General features: G+C 29.2%; 4 protein-coding genes and 1 long non-coding RNA gene across 5 annotated transcripts; 3 read left to right on the forward strand and 2 right to left on the reverse strand.

Annotated features, from left to right (window-relative positions):
• Positions 1-486: 486 nt before the first annotated feature.
• Positions 487-13,791, forward strand: LOC119677076 (pH-sensitive chloride channel 2; the record flags this gene model as incomplete). Its single annotated transcript, XM_038088348.1, has 8 exons — positions 487-521; positions 7,942-8,069; positions 8,145-8,549; positions 8,629-8,709; positions 11,082-11,159; positions 12,187-12,342; positions 12,495-12,874; positions 13,543-13,791. Coding segments are annotated over 8 exons (1,512 nt in total), but the record flags the coding sequence as incomplete, so codon positions are not given.
• Positions 13,792-14,748: 957 nt separating this feature from the next.
• LOC119672344 (microtubule-associated protein RP/EB family member 1-like) lies at positions 14,749-15,680 on the reverse strand. The gene is made up of 2 exons (XM_038083366.1): positions 14,880-15,680; positions 14,749-14,817 (listed from the first exon to the last, which is right to left on the reverse strand). Exon 1 carries the CDS (start codon positions 15,609-15,611, stop codon positions 14,898-14,900), a length of 714 nt encoding a protein of 237 aa, XP_037939294.1. The 5' UTR covers positions 15,612-15,680; the 3' UTR covers positions 14,749-14,817; positions 14,880-14,897.
• Positions 15,681-17,282: 1,602 nt separating this feature from the next.
• Positions 17,283-18,063, forward strand: LOC119668730 (cytochrome b-c1 complex subunit 8). The gene is made up of 3 exons (XM_038078334.1): positions 17,283-17,392; positions 17,692-17,891; positions 17,957-18,063. The coding sequence occupies exons 2-3, from the start codon at positions 17,717-17,719 to the stop codon at positions 18,049-18,051; spliced, it is 270 nt and encodes an 89-aa protein (XP_037934262.1). The 5' UTR covers positions 17,283-17,392; positions 17,692-17,716; the 3' UTR covers positions 18,052-18,063.
• A 1,635-nt stretch (positions 18,064-19,698) lies between these two features.
• LOC119672857 lies at positions 19,699-20,028 on the forward strand. The gene has a single exon (XM_038084005.1). The coding sequence runs from the start codon at positions 19,822-19,824 to the stop codon at positions 19,987-19,989; it is 168 nt and encodes a 55-aa protein (XP_037939933.1). The 5' UTR covers positions 19,699-19,821; the 3' UTR covers positions 19,990-20,028.
• Positions 20,029-21,851: 1,823 nt separating this feature from the next.
• Positions 21,852-22,879, reverse strand: LOC119673387. Its single transcript, XR_005252049.1, has 3 exons — positions 22,699-22,879; positions 22,032-22,644; positions 21,852-21,973 (listed from the first exon to the last, which is right to left on the reverse strand). It is a non-coding gene; the product is annotated as an uncharacterized LOC119673387 (long non-coding RNA).
• Between the last annotated feature and the right edge of the window lie 287 nt (positions 22,880-23,166).

Here is a 23,166-nt window from a genome sequence, read left to right on the forward strand (position 1 = left end):
CGTTCAGGTTCAAATAAACTCCGCGCATCGTAGCGACAAGACGTTCTTCGGCGATAAACGATACCAGGCGGTCTCTGCGTCTTTGGTTTAGAACGTGCGCGTGTGTGTGTGCGTTTGTATCTCAAAATTGTGTATTTGCGTTGAATACGTCATACTGGAAACGTACTTATTAAATTGCATCTAGAAATTTTATATTTCAATTGAATTGAAAAAAAAATAAAAATTTAATATAAAATTATAATAATTATTTAAAAACAAAAGCAATATAATTTTAAATAATAAAATACGTTATAAGAAAAATTATTTATATTTATTAAAAAAAAAATAATATCTTCAAGATACAACATTAAATAATTAAAAAAAATAAATAAATAAAATTTTTGTTTAATATAAAATAAAAAAAAATTTTTATCGTAAAAAGTACTAAAATAATTTATGAAAATGTTACAAAATTATATGCAATTAATTACAAAATTAATTTTACTTAATTTATTTTTAATAAATGCACAAAATACTACACAGTAAGTAAAATTTTTGTTTTTCACTTGTCATAAGTAAACTTCATCTATGTTTTGTTTTGTTATTTTGTGGTTTAAAAAATATTCTACAATAATCTTGTTTTTATCAGATGATTCGTATTAAGAAATTTATCAAAAAAAAAAAGTAAAAAAATTATATAAACATTTTACTCTTCCGCCAATTTGTGTCTTGTGTCAACGATCTGTTACCAACCATGGAGTTTATTATCTAAAAAAAAAAAGTAATGAATACCAAAGATATTACAAAATTTGAACATTGTCGATTTCGTTTAATAAAATTTCAATTAAATTTTTTATTTATCTTAAAAAGATACATGTTAACCTGTTAGTTACAATAAAAAGCAAAAGAAAAAAACATTCATCTAACATTTATCGCTTCAAATTGCAGCCACACACAATTAATGTTACTCATACGCCACCAGTGCCACCAGTGCCGACTACACCGACAACGCCAATGCAATGCAATTAATTAGTGTTTAATTAAAGTTGAAGTAGTTTTATTTGAAATTGATCATTTAATGAGTCTAAGTATAATGTTTCACATTTAACTAATTTGTTTTTATTATTTGAATATTTAACTTTGGAATGTTTTGTTCATATATATAGACTAATGTGTAGATTTTGTGGTATGTTCGTATCTATAATTTACATTGTGCTTAAGCCATATTAATAAAACACATTCTTTTTGGCTTTAATATTCATAATTTTATTGATCTAGTGATTATTAAGTCTTCATTCTAGAAACGCTATATAAGACTCCGTACAAGACAAGACTCCGCTCTCAACCGCTCGACTGTTTTCTTAAACTTATACTAAGTCTTATAATATTGTGTTGAAGCTATTTGTGCCAGTAAATTTGAGCACTGTTACTCTTTCTTAACTCGAGGTATTTTCAAAACCCCTTTTTACGCCTTGACTGGATTATTGTTTATCACTTCATCAGACTAAGCAATAATTCACCGCAGATCTGCATACCTCCCCGAGGAGCCTGTAACCATTCTGAGTCAGTTTTACAATAGTTTGGTTTTATATTTGAAACAATATATTTCTCCTATTCTAATATTAGTTCTAATATCTTCTTAAATCTAATTGGTTACTTCATACTTCATATTATTATTTTCATGCTTCATTAGAAGCTTAAAGAGTCTACAAAAGTTTTCCAAAAGTTTTTCAATTCGTTAAACGATTTGCACGTCTCCTGCTGAACTGTCCTTCTTCAGGTCATTCTCCAGATCATTTCTGGTCTGACTCGTATTCTGACTAATGCCATAAATTATTAAAATGCAATGGTTTGCTCATTTTAAATAGGAACATTAGTGCTTTAAAGAATATGAATGCAACAGTCAACATAGACATAGACGGTCTTAACATTGAGTAATACCAACTATTGATATCCCATTACAATATAAATATAAATAAATATATAAAAAAAATATTATTTTAACATTAGTGATATATCCAGTAGAGAGAAGAGGGGATCAATTCCAACGCATTGACGATATAATTTAAAGATAATACACTGCAAAAACAATTTTCTCAAATTATTTTTTAATATAACTTTCACCATTGACACAATTCTGACTAAACCACTGTACAATAGACAACAAGTAAACGAAAAGGAATGAGAATTTCGGTATATTTTATAAGATATTACACTGCACAATCCATTGGCACAATCCGGATAATGCCACTATATAATATATAAGAAACAATCAAAAATTAACGACACTTTTGAATCATTTTAAACCTCTATGTAACCTTGCATCTTTAAACCATCTTCTTAGATATTATTTGTTAATGGCACCGTAGTTCGCAGATTGAGAAACACCGTTGGGGCACCTATTTAGATATTGTCTTGAACTATTTCTATGATATCACCTCTATCCCATATATTGTTGCAAACGTTATACCTTAAATACCTTTTCCCTTTGAGTTTAAGAAATAGCATAAAATTTTGTTAATACCCGAAGATATATGAGTTCAGATTGATTTCAAGACAGCTCAGTACAGTAACAGTTCACTATTGATTAATATTTGCGAATTTTCTCACAGACGGATGAAGCCATGTCATACATTACCTATTAAATTTTATTCTTCAACTTATACCTATTGTATTTGTTTATGCATTTAAATTAGTAAAGAAAAAACTAATTAACTTATTATTTGTAAATTTAGATTTATTAGTCAAAGCAAATGTGTAATCCCTTATGTGTTAAGAATTCTACATAAATGCTCACTTAGTTTCATATATATTCGACCCATAAGTAATCTTATCTATTGCTCTTTGATGTGTGAAGGAAATTACAACTACATTCTATAGTTATATGACGTAATTATTTGCAGTTAAGGCTTCACACCGCGGGGACTAATTGAAACTATACGTTTAGACATAGTTTCCTCTTTAGAAAGAGTAAGGCCATTCTAACATTTCTTCTGTTTTTTTTAGATCACCACACCCGGTTGGAAATTATAACTCAAGATTGAATGATAATAATGTATATTATCACTCTACCCTCATATCTTTGGATTTTAAATACATCCACCACGATGCTGCCATATAAGGGGTCTCACAATTTCAATTGAACAGCGACTACGATACTCCCATATAATAAGTCAGCCTCAATTGATCAGGATAACCTTATACCTTCAATCAGGTGACGCAAGTAAAATTCACTTACTACCATTTCTACTCCAAATAGTATCAAGTGGTGCCACAAGACTCTGTTTCCCTCTTACAGTCATCTCTTCCCCTAGAATATTCTAACTTGAGAATATAATATTTTTCGCGACGTGAAGCTACTTTTAGAGTACCATCTATTACTTAAATGGCTATCTCATCTGTAAATATTTTAGTAATAAGTTGTTACATCGTACTGGCTGGTACATCGTATGTGTATAGCAGATATAGAATGGGGCCCATACAATTATTGTGAGGTATTTCAGTTAAGCTATCGTAAGGTTTTGATTATTCACATTCTTTATTTGACAAAACGTTAGCGGTTTTTAAGATAGATCATTAGGTGATTTAGATAAATAATTCAGGTAAATAGTTTAGGTAAATAATTTTGATAGATAATTTGATAACTTAATTCGTAAAAAATATAGTTTCATCATAATAATAATAATTCGTCATATTAAACCCAATTAAAAGCTGGCAACATATTAAGGATAGCTAGAATTTTTTTGTTTGAATACATTGTGGAAATATGTTTTAATTAAATGATTATTTTTTAACTAATATATAGCACATTAACATTAACTATATATTTCCAGAAGATTTTATCCTTATCTGATGTTACGATGTCTTCAAGTACTGGCATTCTGACTTTCATTCAAAGTGAAGAATGTGTTGTTTTCGATTAGGTTAGGTTAGAAGCAGAAAAGGTGGGAGGGTGTTTATACTTTCCTTATCAATTATATATTATATTTATCACCGAAAACCTAGTACTAACATCCATTTTGTATGAATAATTTACATAAAGCTCTATGTTATATAGAGTTTCATATCAATTTATTGTACGAAATAGATATTAGAACTAGGCTTTATACAAAACAAAAAGTAAGTCATACCATATATAATAGAGAATACATTACGAGACGATTAAAAATTAAAATCTACTAATCAATTTATGTGCCAGTACGCGAACACCCATACATAATTTACTTTCGTTAACAGGCAACACAGATATCTAGTCATCTGACTAACTCTCTCATGCGCATTCTTCTGAGCATTCCCTATAATCTTGTCGTAACCTACAGGTAACTCAAAACCATTTAATATTTTCTCCTTGATTATCTGGCTTTGGCATCCAGAAAAAATAGATTTTTAAGAAAAGCTATTTAGAAAAAGGTAATAGGTTTTTCTAATAGCTTACTAGACCAACAAAGCTAATAAACTTATTAAATTAACTAAATTCGACGAGATGGATTTAGTCTGTATCTTTCTGTTTTAGAGTTTCTTGTGAGGTATGTGGTAGGTACGGGATGGATTCAGACTATATCCTTCTACCTTAGAGTTTCTTGTGAGATGTGTAGTAGCAAATGGCAAAGAATCGCTAATTGAGGTCAATGAAAAGTTAACTGCAGGCCTGCCAGTGCAACCAACCAACCAATCAATTCTCTGATGTGGTATGAAAAAGCAGTATCGAAACTAATTTCCACAGGTAACTGTGTTAATTGATAAAACAATTTTTACGAAAAGAAACTATTTATAAGTTAGTAGGGTTCAAACAGTAATTAAGTAACCACAACAAAAAATTTTAATTCAATTTATTGAAATTTGACCATACAATGCTGTTTTGAGTATTGCTAAGTGCTCATTATCACTGAAATATTTGATATATACTGATAGAATGATATTTTCTGATCATTTTAATAAAATTTGCAAAACTTTTATTGAAAAATAAACTCAAACAAAGCTTGGATATTACACGTGAGTAGCATTCCAAGTCCTTGACTGATTTCTATAAATAAAATTGAATACGTTTCGAATTCGAATAAATATCACATGATGCAAAGTGAAAGTAATACTACAATTATTTAACATTTCCATTTCAAATGAACAATTCTTAAGTCAATTGAGATACTCATAATGTTCTCAAAACGAAACGCGTGAGAATTCACATTATGTAAAAAATATGACTCACTCCTCTTAAGCCTAATTCTTATGCAAGCCATTGCACATAAATCTCCACGAAATATCTGAATAAATTATAGAATAGTAAACAATTCTATTTAGTATAGAAAACATATATTGCAAAATCAATTAAACGAGTATTCCATACTCGTTCCTCCCCGCAAGCATAGAAATATTGCATTTTTCGAGACAAATTAACTTTGAGAAGCATTGAGAAGTCATTGAGAAGTCAGCATATTTACGACAAATTCTTATCAATAATAATTAAAATTAATTTAATAATAGAAACAAATTGGATTTAACTGGAAAGTAAAAATTAATGAGCACTCATACGCACCGAGTTCCATAAATTAAATTGTACGGGAAAACACATATTTGTGCGCTTTGTTCTGGCCGGCTTTTAAATTTAAATGCTTATTTGCATACAATATTTGTATATACATATATATATATCTATCTCCAATAAAAACTATATGCTTATCATATTTCACAGAAATTATTTTGAGTTTTGTGGCGCCCCGCACCAGCGTCGTTTTAATTACATTTGCTGCTTAATTACACTGAAGAGAATGCGTTGCACTTTTGCGCGCAGCCTTTGCCTTTCGTTGTCGTCAATTAGTTCCGTATTTGAAAAACAGAAGAAGAAACAAATTAATAATTAAATAATAAATAAAAAAAAAATACAAAAAAAAAGTAAAAAGAATTTATCTTTAATTAAATTTTGCAGAAAATAATAAACAAAATATACACGAAGTCAGTGCAAAGAAATTAATTCATGAAAATCTACAAGCAAATATAGGCAAACACAAGGGCGGCGAAGTGTAGACATAACATTGGGGAAAATTAAAATATATTTTTTGTTGTTTATTTGCACCCAAGGAAAAAAATTAATTATCTCTGAAATATTTAAATTATTCAGAAAATTAATTATGACTGCAACAGTCAACCTCCCTTTACCCACATGACCCACATGGGTGATGATATTCAATTTCGGTACTGCAGAAACCCAAAGGTTGTTTCAGTTTGTTTTTTTTTGTTTTTTTTTACTTTTGATTAAGTAATTTTATTTACTTTTTTAATCTTATTAATTTGCAATAAATGCATATAAACAAGCGTATTTACATGAAGTTACAATTCCATACTTAAATGCAATATTAATATTATTTACTCAGTATGTCCATATGACAATATTTAACTTACGTTATTGTCAAGTATTTGCACGGAAAATTATTTTTCTTCGTTTTTTTTTTTGCGGCTATGAGGAGTTGAATGCCTGCTGACCACAATCCGGCGCCTCGGAATGTGATTGCCCGCATCACACGGACTAAACCACTCCCTCTCTTCTCCTCTCCTTCCTAGAGTTCTTGTCCTACCCCGGGACTACATGAGTATAACTTCGAGGTAGGGTCTCTATTAGTCATTTAAGACTTCCATCGGTGTGACCTGCGTCCAGGTACCGCTACTGATTTTTCTTTGTATTTAAGTTAAATATACAAGAGCCAACAATAAAATAGCCAATAAAAAGCCAATAAAATAAAATAATTGTTATTGACAAGTCCAAAAATATAAATTCAAGTCTTAGTTTAATCATAGAAGATTTTTAACTATTTCTAACACGTGCTAAAGCTTTTATTTTACTGAAAGATTTGCCCGACTCTCTGTTGATTGTGCTTCCCATGTAGTCTTTCGTCGACCGCGACTTCTTCTTTCTTGCGGATTTTATTCTAGAGCGACATATGCGATTTCGCTAAAGGGTTTGCATAGAGTATGGCCCAACCACCCATACTTTCTTCTTAAAATTTGTAGATCAATTGGCTTTTGTTCAGTTATAACCCACAGTTGCTCGTTGCTGATCATTCTGAGTCACCAAATTCTTAAAATTTGTCTCAAGCATCTATTGATATCTTGTTATATTAAGTACTAGGAAAAATACCATACCATAGATTAAATAAGAGTAAATAATGTTGGCGATCCTGCCTCCCATTTTACTCCTTGTGCTAATATATAAAGACTCGTATTTAAAATCTAACCCAAATTGCTCTTTAAAGGAAGGTCTTGACGATGTCGAAGATTCTCCACACGTTGCATATATCTTCCTCTGCACAGTAATACAACATGCTATGATATGAGTCGCTTTCTTCGTCCTCCTCAGTGACACTAAACACTAAAGTATCATTATTTTTCCAATGTTAATGTTAAATCTCAAGCCAAGTACTTAGGCTCATTGGTACAATCAGTTGCCACAAACTCAAAGGTTTCAAAACCGCTTTGAACTTTTCGTAAAGCTTAAAATTCTTTTTAGTGGAAGGTCCTTGAGTTGGCAAAGTTCCTCAAAAATAAAGCACCACAAATAGTGAAACGGTACTGAGCAATAACAAAGCATATATAGGACACTTTCATTGTCTTCTCTCCAACTGCAATAGGAATTATTAAACGGGGGATTGAAACTTAGAACATAGTTTTCTCATCGACTTTGACTCATGAGCAACTCTACCAAACGATTGATATCTTTAAGGAACAACTCCATGAGAGTACTTAACTTTTTGTAGATTTATTCAATCCTTCCGAAGAAACTCAATTTCCTATATCACTATCAATGTTAGGGCCGTTAGTAAAAATAGTTAGATCCTATTCTAATTAGGGGCCTCTCGACAGCCTTGCTCTACATCTTTTGAACCATTTCTTCCATGACTATTGAATTTATAGTTTAAACAGGAAAATAATGCAACGCTAAAATAATTTTTTATTTTATACCTTCAATGTTAGAAAGCCAAGCGTAAAGTTTGAGGATGAAGATTGCCCAAGTTTAACAAATGCAACGAATCTACAGCAAACCCAACTTATAGATAGACTAACGCATGTTTGCCGCTATGATAGACTTGAAAGACCAATACGTAAGTTTCTTGGAAGGTACAATATATGACAAATTTACTAAAATTAATTAACTTTCTTTCCTATCTTTCCTATAGCTTATGGAGTCAATGCGGAGCGTTTGCCAACCAATGTTAAAGCGCGCATCTATATTTACTATTTACAGAATCTCAACTCGGATTTGTTACAATTTAAGATGCACGCACTGTTGCAGTTAAGTTTTGTAGATAGTCGCCTTGCCTATAATATGGTAGCGCCGTCACGCAAGGAGCACATACTCGGTCAGAAACATCTTAGTGAACGTTTATGGATGCCACATATATTTTTCGCTAACGAACGCGAATCAGGTATACTGGGCACAGATGAAAAAGATGTCCTCACATCCATATCACCCGAAGGTCGTGTCATTATATCAACACGTCTGCAAGCAACACTTTATTGTTGGATGAATTTCAAGAAGTTTCCTTTCGATGAACAATTTTGTTCGACTGTTTTGGAAAGTTGTAAGTTGAGAACAGAAATATAGATCTTTAGGAATATTATTTTTATCTTGAAAAAAAATTTTAATTAAATTATTTTTAGGGATGTACAATACAACAGAATTGGTATTGAGCTGGGAAGCAAGTTCGCCGATTTCATTTGATCCAGAATTGAGATTAACTGGTAAGTTTATAAAGAGATTAAAATATTTACATATATATAGATATATATGTGAATTCACACACATACGTATGGAAAATATATTGTGTATTATTATTATACATTAAGACTGAAAAGTTTTCGGAAATTCTCATTTAAAATTCGCGCGCTGTATATTTTTCGATATTTTAAGTTTATGTAGTTTGGCAGCACTGTCCTTAATTACTATGCCAAAAATGAGCGCGATCTGTCAGACAGTTCGTTTACGGCAGCTGTTGAAACCAGTTCACCTCAGTAGTGCGTTGCGAAATGTCTTCGACGGTCTTACGACCGTCCTGAAAGGCTTTGTACCACTCATAAACTTGAGTTTTCGATAAAACTGATTCCCCATAAGCCTTTTGTAGCATTCGCAACGATTCTGCACACGAAATTCGTTCGAAACACAAAATTTGATGCAAACTCTTTGTTCAATATTTTTTTCCATTGTTTTTTTCGCAACGCACTACTGAGGTGAACTGGTTTCAACAGCTGCCGAAAACGAACTGTCTGACAGATCGCGCTCATTTTTGGCATAGTAATTAAGGACAGTGCTGCCAAACTACATAAACTTAAAATATCGAAAAATATACAGCGCGCGAATTTTAAATGAGAATTTCCGAAAACTTTTCGGTCTTAATGTATATTAGATGTATTAGATGTATTAGATATCGATAGGTTTGATATCTTAGCGTAAAAGTTTAATTTCAAAAAATAAAATTATTATAATAATAATAGCTTACAGTAATAGATACAGTGTAGAATATCTATTAAAAGTGATTAAAAATTTTAACCAACTTTAATAATAGGCTTATCTCATTGTAAATATAATAACCTGGGTATTAGGAAAGGAAATTTAAGTCTTCAATTGATTTTTCATAAAAATTGAATGTTATACAATCATATGTTATATATTACAATATGTGTTTGGAATTCTCTCTGCCTCTAGCAGTATGTACCAAGTCTCCAAACATTTTTAACTCAGGCCGACGTCGGATGTTTCTCAACGAAAACTTTATTAAAATAATAGCCACAATGGAAGTTCTCATAAATTCTATAGTTTATGACTAATTTATATACTATATCAGAAAGTCTACAAAAACCAGCACTTTTATGATAGTTTGAAGCACTATTTTTCTTATGAATATAATTTTGTATACTGCAATGAAGTGTTGGGGAAAGCAAACTTAACTGAAATTATTTAAGGACAATGTTTGGAGATAAAAATGTTAGTAATGTTAGTAAATAAAAACTATCAATATAATGAAATCAAAAAAATTTCTTACCTGATAATGAGATATATTATATAAACCAAAACAATAAAATTTCTGGTTCGGTGTTCATTAAAACACGTTTATTAACGAAAATTTGAAAATTACTTGCAATAGTTTCTTACAGTAAATACTAAGAAATTATAGACACAATTCTTAAAGAACTTCTTCTTTAAGATCCCACTTTTAATTAGATCCAAATTTGCAAACTCCTATGTATGCATAAAAGATATTCACACTATTTTGTAGATGTCTCAGAATCATATTAAGCCTCCAGGACTTTAATTCTCCAATAGATCATCTTATTTTCTAAACGATATTATGAGGATTTTAAGAAAATTATAAGTTTTATACGAATTCGAATAGCAAAGCAAAGACAAGGACAAAAATTTTATTTAATTTATTGCAATTTGGCTGAATCCGTCTAACTTTTAAATGATTTCTTTTTGTCATAAAGACGTGTCACTCTCGGTAAGGATGAATGAACATTATAATAAGTTTTAATTTGAAAAATCATAAAAAAGACGAAGAAGATTAATCCGATATTAATGCTGAGGGATTAATGTTGATAAAATATTCTATTTCTTCACTTCAGTTGTTTCCAGACATCGGTAAACAGTAATGAATCTTTCTGAAAACACATTAAATTTGAATAACATGTGAAGGCATATTTAATGGATAGAAACTTGATATACATATGTTTTAGGTTAGATTATACCGGCGATCGTTGGGAGATCCACTTAGGCCTATAGGTCCATTATGCTACCGTATTATTAAAAACCCAAGGGCTAAAACTATTTAGAACCTTTGGGAAAGCTTATGATGCTATTTAAAGTGAGGTTTTGAAGTTTGCCTCGAAAGACCTACGTCTTATAACTGAAGTTTTTCTCCAGATAAAGTTTGCTTTAACTCCCTGAACTCAAATGGCATTTAATATAACATTTAGAGTCCCTTACTTCTTCAAAGCAATTTTTGCATATCTTAAACTTAGAAATCCCTTTAGTATTTTTACTTTGTATCTATATTAATGTTTATATTAGTATTTATAATATCTATTTACATATTTATTTATTTTTCTATATTTTTCAGAATATAATATGCAACGGTTTTGGTATAATGAGAGCATTGTCCATTCGGATATAGTCAATATGCGGCATGGTGCTTTCTGTAAGTATATATATATATATATATTAACATATTATTTTAAATAGTTTTAATAATCAAAAATATCAAATCACTGGTATATATTCTTCAAATTAGCCATTTTTTAATAATTCTGATTTCTAATGTTCTGTATATCATGCATACATCCATTTCTTAGTTCAAGAACTCAAGAGTGTATGCATACTTCACATTTCTCAATGGGCAGATATATATCTGAAATACCAGCAAAAGTATTTAAAGTCAGGATACCGATCTTTCCTCTAACTTACCTAGCAACGCTGTTGATAATATACAAAGAAAAAGAGAAAAGAGAGAGAAAACAAAATAAATAAAAATCAGATAGAAAAAATACAGATCGTAATAGGGATCGAGATAGAGAAGAAGATGGAGATAAAGATAGAAATAGAGAAAGAAATAGAGAGATTAGGATAGATGTCGAGGTAGAATAGAGGTATAGATAAAAATGAAAATGGAGATAAAGAGAAAGAGAAAGCTGATTTCCTATATGAGAATAATAAATTTTGGTCTTATCTTCTCTGGCTGCGTTACTGATAAGATAATAGAGAAATAAAGAAAGAGAGGGAGAGGCAGAGAGAGTGAGAGTGAGAGAGAAAACCTTACTTCAATATTAAAATAGCGATCTATCCCTTAAACAGCATTTTATTTTCTTTCAAATGCATACATACAAAGATTTTAAACTATCCCTATTTTGAGGTTGGCTATTTACTCTCTTATCTCTCTATTTCTTTTTTTTTTGTATTTTTTTGGAATACTTATATTCTGCTCAATAATAAACTTAAGTTTGATTATATATAATAATTATATTGATTATTGTCACTTATATTCAATATTGTTTTATATAATCAGATAACTAACAATCAGTATCTTGACTTAACCTTCTTTATACTCGTATTTCTCTCTATTAAAAATGATTTTAAAGTTTCATAAAATTTATTATTTTTGTTGTTATATTTCATATTTATATATTTATTTATATTCTTATATTTATTTATATTTATATATTTTTCAGTTGGCAATTACAGTTCAATAAGCTTTACAGTCAATTTGAATCGAGAAATTGGTTTCTATCTAATGGATTACTTCTTGCCCTCTATGATGATTGTTGCCATATCGTGGGTATCCTTTTGGCTTCAAGCTGATGCATCACCACCACGAATTATGTTGGGTAAGTTTAATTAAACACCATTCAAAATGTAAATGAATCGTTAAATTCATTCACCAAATAATTTTGACTATTAGCTTACCATTAGCCTTTAAAAACACTAACAATATATAGGTAAAAAAAAATTTATTCATATTTTTTTTTATATCTTTCAGGCACCAGCACTATGTTATCATTCATCACACTTTCTTCATCTCAAAGTAAAACTCTACCCAAAGTCAGTTATATAAAAGTATCTGAAGTTTGGTTTCTGGGTTGTACATTCTTCATCTTTGGAAGTTTAGTAGAATTTGCGTTCGTAAATACAATTTGGCGACGAAAAGAGAATATTGAACTCAAAAAAGTCAATAGCAAATATATAATTAAATCTACACTAACACCTCGTCCTGCACGTCGTGAATTAGGTCTTAACAATCAGTCACGTAGTCAATCCCGATCCTGTTCTAGCTTGGATAATATTGTTTCAAGCACAGAAAGTGTTAATGGCAAGACTGGTAACTCCAATCCAGGATTTAACAATTATTTAACAGTTCATGTGAGTATTTTTGATTATTAATTATTTATTAATCATTAATTAATAATCTTTTATAATCAATTTAATGAATTAAAATTTACATCATACAATATTATTTGATTTTTCATTTAATTAAGGACTATGTCCCCCTCCGCTTAAATTTTCAATCTCTCATATCGTATTCCGTCGCGTCTAGTAATAATTTACTCAGTAAAAGCCAATTATTTCTATGTAAAGTCTCCAGCTTTTACTGATGTCTCCCCATGGACACTCTTTGGGGATGACAAATTATTTTTAAGTAAAGTCTCCAGCTTTTACTGATGTCTCCTCATGGACATGACAAATTTCCTGAAACAAAATTTTCTTTGAAGATTATTTGGCAACTTAACTCGTTTTGACCGAATACTGACCGAAGACTCTCAAGAAGTTTCATGAATTTTTCTGAATTTAAAAAATAAAATATAAAAGTATTGCATACTTTTAGGCCAAAAAGTTAATTTTTTCACCTGAATATTTTTCCGCTTCCATATAAATAATTGCTGTGAATTATTACTAGAGAAGGAGGAGAAATCATTTTTCTGAGATAGACATAAAAATAATGTGAATCTTTTTTTCTTATAAATTTTAATACAATTATTTGAAAAATATAAATATTTTTCTCTAAATATATATCCGTTTATTGCTTTCAGAATTTACCAATCATAAAAACAGAATCAGTGGATAGTGTTTCGGTTACTAGTGAACGCAATAGCACTGATCATGTTGTTGACATTGACAAGGATAGTAATAAAGATAATAAGGAGCCTGATCACACAACATTCACCACGATGACGCCACAGGAAATCGCTATGTGGATAGATCGCCGGTCACGTTTTCTATTTCCTGTTATGTTCCTAGCATTTAATGCTTTGTACTGGACGTTCGTCTATTGTTTCTAAGTCACGTTGGTTGTTTTAATTTGTTGCTTTAATTAGTTTTATTTTAATTAACATTTCATGAAATAATGTACATATACATACAAATCCTATTTAATTCTCTCATTTTTTGCACCTACATTTTTACCAAATCATGACGTTTATTTATCATTATAAAAAATTTATACTTTCTCGATTTATTTTACTTTTTATATTTTTACTCTTACATACATTGCTCTAATTTTATATAATATTTATATATATATATGTATGTTATTTTTTAATTAAAATTTAATTTAATAATGTGTATGAAAGTTATTCATTTATAAAATGAATTCTGTACGATTTAATAAATTTAATAGATATTTTTTGAAAAAAATAATTTGTTATTTCATTTGTAGAGAAATAATTTTGAAATATTTTTAAATAAGTATTTTTCGATGAAAACTTTTAACGATATATATATTTGTATATATAAAATTTTGTATACATATATAGTAATTGCAATTAATAGAAATAGAAAATATACGGGTTGCTGACTCGCAATAGAGCAAAGTCAACGCGACCAAGATTGATCGTTTCTACTGATCTAACCGATTCTAACTGAACAAAAGACATTCTGTTCTTCATATGAAAGTCAGAAGGTCAACTGTCGAAAACATCCTAACATCAGATGGAAATAGAATCAGGACCTAATAGTATCTCCTAGTTCACATCAAAACTGGAAAGTCACGGAGAATATTATTGGAGGCCTCATCAGCCAAACACTTCTGGATCAACAGGTCTTTAGTTTTGTGACCATCGGTATACCAAGAGTTCACTTTTGATTCTAAACCAATAGTGGAATTTTCCGTAAAGACTCTAATTGAATGCTAATTAAATTTATGAGAGTTTTTTATTGGTCATATTTTTTAATTAATTAATAATTTATGTATTTAAAAAATATCAACCATTAAATTTAAATGTTTGACGACAGCTGCACTTTTTTCTCAAAGCCACTATTTATTCTTTATAAAAAAGACAGGTAAAATTTGGTATGTGTTTTATACTCTTAAAATAAATAAAAGATATAGTGAATGTTAAATAAAAGTAAAATAAACTATAAATCTTACTATTGATATATATGTCAATCACGTTTCTTTTTGGACAAAAGGCGATACACCCACCATGTTTGTCACGCCACGTGTAATTTTTAGAATACTCTTTATAAACGGATCATTAGATGGATACATGCGACAAACCCGTTGTACGCGAAAAATCTTTCTTAAGTACAAATTCCTTTCAGAATATTTTATCTCAAGATTAAAGTTTTCAACTTCAAATTGTTTTCTTGCTTTTCTTAATGCTTTTTCCAAATGTCGAGGTTTCTCATGATTTATCTGTATCGCATTGACGTATGTAAGTGATTCGTTCGATTTCACCTTTGGTTCACCATATCCAATTTCAAGATTAAAACGTTCTTCCAATGGATAATAAATGCGTTGGAAATCTTTAAAGTTATTATCAAAGAATTGCTTAAACCAGATATAAAACTCTAAATTGGATGCATAATCGTGTTTAGTTACTTCCGAAAAGGGTATCTCTCTGAACTCTTGTCTTCTGTGTAAAGCCTCTTGTAGTATTAAGAAATTCTTAACAGCATCTGCTTTAAGATTAGTCAAGAATACTACTTTCCTCAAATCCATGAGATGCGGAAAGAAATAATGATACAACTGGCAATATGCTGCACCGGTACAAAGATCCTCAAGTTTTTTGAATTTCGATTCTAAGGCATTATTTATCCAAGAAAGATCTTCTTTGCGTGGACACTTGCGATCGTAATCGCCATGGTCTTCCTGAAACATTCTATTGTTAAGGGGTTGGACCACATAAATACCTAAATTTTGGATAGGCCAGAAATAATTATTTTTAATAAATTTTGAACGCAAAACTGACTTGTTTTCTTGTTTTAATTTAAAGTATTAGTTACAAAGTTTTTAGCTGTTACTAAGTTATTTTTATGGAAGCAAATAGATGTCAAATTCTTATTTAATTTAAGAATTTAATAAATTCTTTTTAACTTATGTTAATCAAATTAAAATTTAGTCGTTTCCATTGACATAAGTTGATTTATGCATGTGAAAGAGCTTTTATATTTAGAAAAGTTCTGTAAAAGGTAACATTTAAAAGTTACCAGATATTATTTAGTTTTTATTTTTAGCATAAATTAATTAATTGATTATGAGACCCAGAAAATGTAAAAAATTTTGAACATATTATTTATTTATAAAAAACAAAAATTTAAAAAAATTCTTACCTCTCATTTGTTTGATTTCTTGATTATTTGTTTATCTACATTTTATTTTATGTGTCAAATATGTCAAATTTCGATCATTTCCCTTTTCAGAAATATATTTTTGACGTAATTTCCTTTGATTTATTCTTAACTAAGTTAAAAAGCACAAAAGGTCTTTGTACGGTTAATCAAATTTCATTAGGGATCTTAATCAAATAAACTGCTTTAACAAAGGCAATGGGAACATACAATTAATCTCAAACTAACTTAATTCCGGCTTTAGAAAATTATTGCTGGTTTAATTCGTACTTAAGTCAGTTATGAGATTCAAATTACGACTATTCAATTGTCTCCGAATTAGTATAAACTGCTTATTATTTATTTTTATTGTATAATATTAATGCTTGCCAAAATAAATGTTTTATTTGTAGTAAACATATTATATTAATTTTACAATAAGAACTTAGGTCCAAAAATTGAATTAAGTATACCATAATTCAGCAAAGTTAATGCCTTCAGCATGAATTAAATTAACGTTGAGTGTGTTACTATTACTATGTCCAGACAACCAAATTTCCTTAATTTTGAAAAAATTAAGTTAATTTCGAAAGTGTTCATACTGCCCCAAATTAAGGAAATTATATGTGTTTTACTTCCAATTCGAATGTTAAAAATTACATGCTCCAAAAACCATTTGTATATGGGAAATTTTAAAAGTTAATTATTGTAACAATAAAGGATGGCATTCAGTAGTTTTATTAGCTTTAGTGGATTTCAGTTATGTGAATTATTATTTTCCACTCTATTTTAAATTAATAACAGTTATTGTTTTTGCTCTATATTCAAATTTAAAAATGTGCACTACTTTCAAAATATTATCTCGATTTCATTAGTCAACACATTTTTAAAAAAATGTCAGTGAAAAAACAACTTGATTTCGCTGAAATGAATATGAAATTAAGATTTTTGCGAAATTAGTGTGTCTGAACAAAGTATAATGTAATTTCAGCCATAAAACAATATCATTAATAAAATAAGAATTTAATTTTTTGCATTTTGATATTAATTATGTCATTTTTAAAATTATATAAAGGTTTACGTATTACGTATTACACATTTAGAAAAAAATTTTATAATCAATATTGTTTCAGTTAAAATTCAAAAAAAAATTTTTAAGTATTAATTTTCTTTAAAATTAATAAGTTTTAACAGAAAACCATTGTGCCACACTACAATTTATCTATTTGTGGAGGTAAAGAAACGAGCTGTCAAATTGTAGATAACCACAAACAGCCCCTGACGTTTTGGTGCTGCTGATTTAAGGCATAAATTTTCTTGTCTCCAATCAAGGTAAAAATGTGTTGTAATAATAAATCAAAAATAAAACTATTGAAAATGACAGCATATAAAATGCAAAAGTGCAAATCTAAAAATACATATTTTTGGCAAAAGTGCAGTGATTATTAGCATTGCGAATATAATTTTTGCCAGCAATAATCAAACATAAATTACATAATTAAGTGAAGAGAACGTTGTTCATCGCTCGACCATAGCAAAAATGTTCATTTTTACAATTTGTATTTTTATACAAATACTAGTTAATTTACTTGTTTGATGGCATCAGTAGTTAATTATTAATTATATTGCAGTAAGGAACGACAACACAGCACAAAAATGCGCCTAACCTCGATTTTGAATGGACAACATTTCGGTCAATTGGCCAAGTTAAACGGCATTGTCACCTACAAGATTTCACCATTCGAGCAACGCGCCTTTGCCGGTGCCATTAGTAAAGGAGTACCAAACATGGTCCGTCGTTTCCGCTCCAATGTATTCATTGTAACTCCACGTAAGTAAACTACTTTTAATATATAAAAGACAACAGAATTCTTATTTGATTATTTCTATTAACAGCTCTCCTGGCTGCTTACCTTATCTATGACATGGCTGAACGGGAGCACAAACGCTTATTACGCAAGAACCCTGCAGAATTCGCCGACGATGAATAGAATTAGTTTCCACTTAAATTGCAATTAAACTTAATTAGTAAAATTCTTTAAATAAATAGAATTTAATAATTTGATAACAGTAATTTTACTTACATATATATTATAACAAAGAGGAATATCTATGAGTTTGTTAAATTATAATTTTTGGTATTGGTTATATTAAACAATAATAATTTTGTCAGTGTTTAGATACAATTTTCTTTATAAAAAATATTTTGGATTATTCGAAGATTTGAAAATCTTCGCAAATTATATACAGATCATTTAAATTAAAGATAAATTAGTTGTCTTTTTATTAAAAGAAGTAAACGTATATACCATAAATAGTAATATGCAGATCTGAGGTCAGTTATTGCATAGTCAGATGAAGTGATAAACAATAATCCAGTCAAGATGTAGAGAGGGGTTATGTAGAAACCTTGCAGTTAATTGAGAGTAAAAGTCTCTAGTGCACTGACTCAACTAGCCTCAACCTAATAAATTCCACTTATCGAACAGAGAGTTCGAGAGTTATAGACCCTCTGCTCTATTATTTTTATTTCCAAAAGTACAAAAATGCAATTACAGATAGCACAAAACATGACTTTAAGAAGACTATTTAAGTTTCCATGGTATATTAGAACAACAGACATGCACAGAGATCTAAGGGTCGACTCAGTGAATGAACATATCAGGGACAGAGTCCTAAAATTATTTAGAAAAGTTAATACGCTGCTCAACTCCGCCCTAACAAACTTCAAGTCCATCGTAGGACCCGCAGGAAGATATGCAGTCTTACGGTCCGTCATCTGTTAAACGATAAATGAACGATACGAATTCCAGTATAGTTAAAGCTTAATAAGAGGACTTGTGGGTTTTCATGTGACAACTTGGTACCAGTTCTGAACTCTTTAAAGTTCAATTTACGTAATTAATTATTAATAATCTTATCCAATATAAAATAACTTCATTTATTTACTTTTATTAGAGTTATTACTTTTTTCTAGTTACTTGATGTCTTATTTAAACAAGCCACTGTTAGAATAGAAAAGTAGTTTTGTTTATAAATTTAAAATTCGATTTTAATTTTATTAATTTATAATATAGTTACACTTATAAAATGAAGAGAGTTAATTGCTTCATAATATTGGTCTGAAATGGCATAATATGATTTTCAGTCATATTGTTGAGATTGTTTGTATTGAGAAGATTACACAAATATGTCTTATATATCAAGTTAAGTAATGTTTTCAATCATTGTATTTATGAATCTTATATTTATACAACCTCTTTAGTATAGTTATATATGTATTTTGTATGAAAAAGAGTACATATTGGATCCATTTTGATGTTAAGTTCAATAGTCTAAACATAAGATTCCGCTATTTAAAGTTAATAACTAATTTATCAATATATACTGATCACTACATAATTACAGGAAATAAATATTATTTATAACAAATTTATAACTTTAATATATAATGACGATAATGTGAATCACTTATATATATACTAAAGAATTGTTATTAATAAAAATATTTAAAAGCACCCTATTTACGACATAAACAGAAACGTAAGTGAACACAACGTAATGGAACATATGTATCAGCTGTTGCGTCCATACATTGTGAAATACTTCGCTGATTAAAATTAAATAATAAGTAACAAGCAACAACAAGAAAGAAGAAGGCACCTGCATAAAACAAACGTAACTTGTGATTATTTATATTAGAAATAAATTGAATGTACTTAAATTAGAAGAAAAATATTTTCGTATAATTGCAACAAGTGATGAACGATTGCTGCAACGCTGAGATGCATGGTCAGGCATTTCACAGCATGTTAGAAACAATTGTTGATTCGAAAATTATATCAATTGAAGTATTTACGGCAGCGATTGGTATTTTGTTTGTGGTGGTGCTGCTTAAAAACAAATTCAGAAGTTTCTGCGGAACCTGAACTAAATATGTATACATTTGATTATTTAGTTTTAATAAATATCATAATCTAAAAATTGGTATTTGCATTTTTTTTGTTATTATTTTCAAGGCAATATTTTCCATTGTCTATACAGTGAAACAGTGAGAACGGAACAAATAACGTCATCGTTGCAGCGCGTAAATGTAAAATTTCAAAAACAAAAATTGAAAAGCATTAATTTCAACTCAAGCAAAAGGAACCTATTATGACAAATATTACGCTATATTTTGAAATTCACTTTTGCCATGAGTAATGCCGAAATCTTGGCTGTTGATTGTTATGTTATGATAATAAATGTGGCAGTGATTTTAATGATAATTAAAGCTTCTTTAACAGTCTGAAATTAGTCATCATAATCAGTGTATTAAACTATTTCAATATCAGTGGAATATATAGAATCTAATAAAGGCATGTACAATATTGAGTGGTTTCAGAAACAGTTTAGTCATAAAGGAATAGTTGGAACCACTCGTTTCTATAGCCAAGTATTCGTCTTTGCCATCATGGACAGGAAATGCATATGCTTATGGGTTAATCAGCCAATAAATCTAAGTTTGTCGTAACTTATTGGATTAAAAAAATTGTGTCGCATACAATTGGAGTAAACATAAGTCCAATCACTATTTCACCAAATATTTAAATATATATTTTGAAATATTAAACAAAATATCATTCCTTGGAATTATTTAAAGGCTACAAACACGATTTGAAAAATAGTATATAAAAATATCGTATAAGTGAAATTTCTAACATAATTTGTTGTATTATATTTAATAATATTTTTATTTTAGTTATCACTTAGTCAATTGTAGATTTTAAAGGTAAATCTTCTTTGAAACCATTTTCAATAATGGATAACGATTCGTTAGAGACTGTTACTTATGCTTATCATTAATAACCTCTGACTTTAGTTGAGAGCACAGTTTTTGATAAAAACCAACTGCAATGAATAGATTTTTGAGAGGAAAGTATGGAAAGTCCCAACTTGCTTCTAATATCCACGCCAATTTTGGGATACGATCTCATTTTATCGATTTTTGTATGTAATTAAATAAATAAATAAATAAATTAAATAAATACTTTGTATATAATACACTCTGGGCAGTACGCATATCTTAGATCAGTCATAGAATAATCATGTAGCTTATAAGGACTACACTAATTAATCAGTGAGATGAATAGTACTTTGCAGAAACCCCTCAGACATCAAAGAGTAAAAGTGCCCAGATGAACTAACTTAGAAAAGACGCAACTAAGATATAATACATTTGTAATATTATTAACATATATATATATTTATATAATATATATATTAATATTATATTATATTCATACGTACTTACTTACTGTTGTCCTTCTCTTCTAAGTGAAGTACAGGGCCTGTATGTAGTATTACTTTAAATGATGAAATGGTTAAGTACTTTTAATCGTTTTGAACTTTTGACCCAATTCGTTAGGATGGTTTACTAGGAAATCATTGCTTTGATTATAACTGAAAAAATTATATATATAAAGATACAAACATTTATATTTATATATAAAAGGGTAACAGCTATTGGGACTGCACGTCAATTGATTTTCCTTACGACAATTAATTAATTTGCGGAATCAATTGACTATTTCCATAAAAATCACTTCTATAAATTTTAGAATTGGCTTTTCTTGGAAATAGTTCGAAAAAATAAAAATCATGGATGAGATATTTTTTATCTCAATCAAAAACTTTAATTAAATACTTTCTATTTATATTTCTGTAAATAAAAGAATTTTAACAATCAACATATTTTAATATTAAAAATTAAAACTCTTTAATACTAATTTTCATGCCTGTAACCCGTAGGGTTAGCTTTTTCTTAAGCAGTTTACTTTGATGAGCGAACGTTGGCAATCTTATAAAAGTTGGGAGTCCCACTCCCAAAGTTGAGGTTGTTGATGACAATCACTTGACAGCTGTTGGAACCTTCTAAAATTGGTTTTATTTTTTAATTCATATTTTAATAATAAATCGCGGGCATCATTACCTTTCATGGGAAGTAATATTTTAACAGTATTTTTGAGCGTCAATAAGTAATAGATTACAATCAATACTGGCAGGTATACTGCGCCGATCTTCAAAACATATCAAATTTGTCTTATTTCTCAGCTTATAATTCGATAACAAATAGTTTTATCTTTTCTGCAAGTCTCGCTTTGCATTGAATCGTTGGAAACTGCAGAAGTTGTGAATGTCACTTGGTCATCGTTGACAATTGGTTCCGTCACATATATTCGGCTGCTCCAAAAGGCAAAATTCCAAAAATTGGTTATATTTTTTAGCGTAGATTTTGACGACAAATCGTGTGCAGTTCTCCGTTTTCGTTTAAGTATTATTATTAGTATTGCAATCAGCGGAAATCCACCAAAGGTTATGAGTTTCACTAAGATTATCGATGACAATTTTGCTACAGTTATACTCCTGCTTCTGAAGTATCTTAATCATCTTTTTCAGCTTATAAATCAGTTATTAATCATAGGTAATTTCTATTTCAATGACAAGTATAGTCTTGCTTTGCGACTGGTGGGAACTCACTAGAGGTTGTGAGTATCACTTGGTTGTTGGTGATAATTTTTTCCGGTACATATACTTGACGGCTCCTTAAATAATATAAAATTGATTATATGATTAAACAATGTTATATTCAAATGTACTTCCTTATTTCCTAAGAAGTATATTGCTTTCGTACAACTAATAAGGACGTGGCAGGAGTTTCGAGTGTTAATTAATCGTAGTTGAGAATTAACTCTACCATATATAACTGACGACTTCTAGAAGCTTTTAATAGATCACATTTTTCAGTTTATAAATCGAGAGTATATCTAAATCCGTTTCAGTTCAATCATAAAACTGAATTAAATTTTTGATATATAATCTATGGAAATATTTTATACTATTTCTGATATTACGGAATAACCATTGGCACGTGCTTTTCGCTAAATATTTTCTTATAAACGTACATGAAAGCTATTTGAGATTCGATAAATTTTGTTGATGAATTGCTTAAATTTTTTAATTTCTTGGATGAATTTTAATATCGTTTTCATTAAATTTATAGAAATTGTTTTAAAATTTATGAACATCGATTGCGAAAATATTTCTTACTTGCAAATTATATATAA

Source organism: Teleopsis dalmanni, chromosome 1 (genome assembly GCF_002237135.1).
Source record: "Teleopsis dalmanni isolate 2A chromosome 1, ASM223713v2, whole genome shotgun sequence".
In the NCBI taxonomy this organism is placed as follows: domain Eukaryota; kingdom Metazoa; phylum Arthropoda; class Insecta; order Diptera; family Diopsidae; genus Teleopsis; species Teleopsis dalmanni.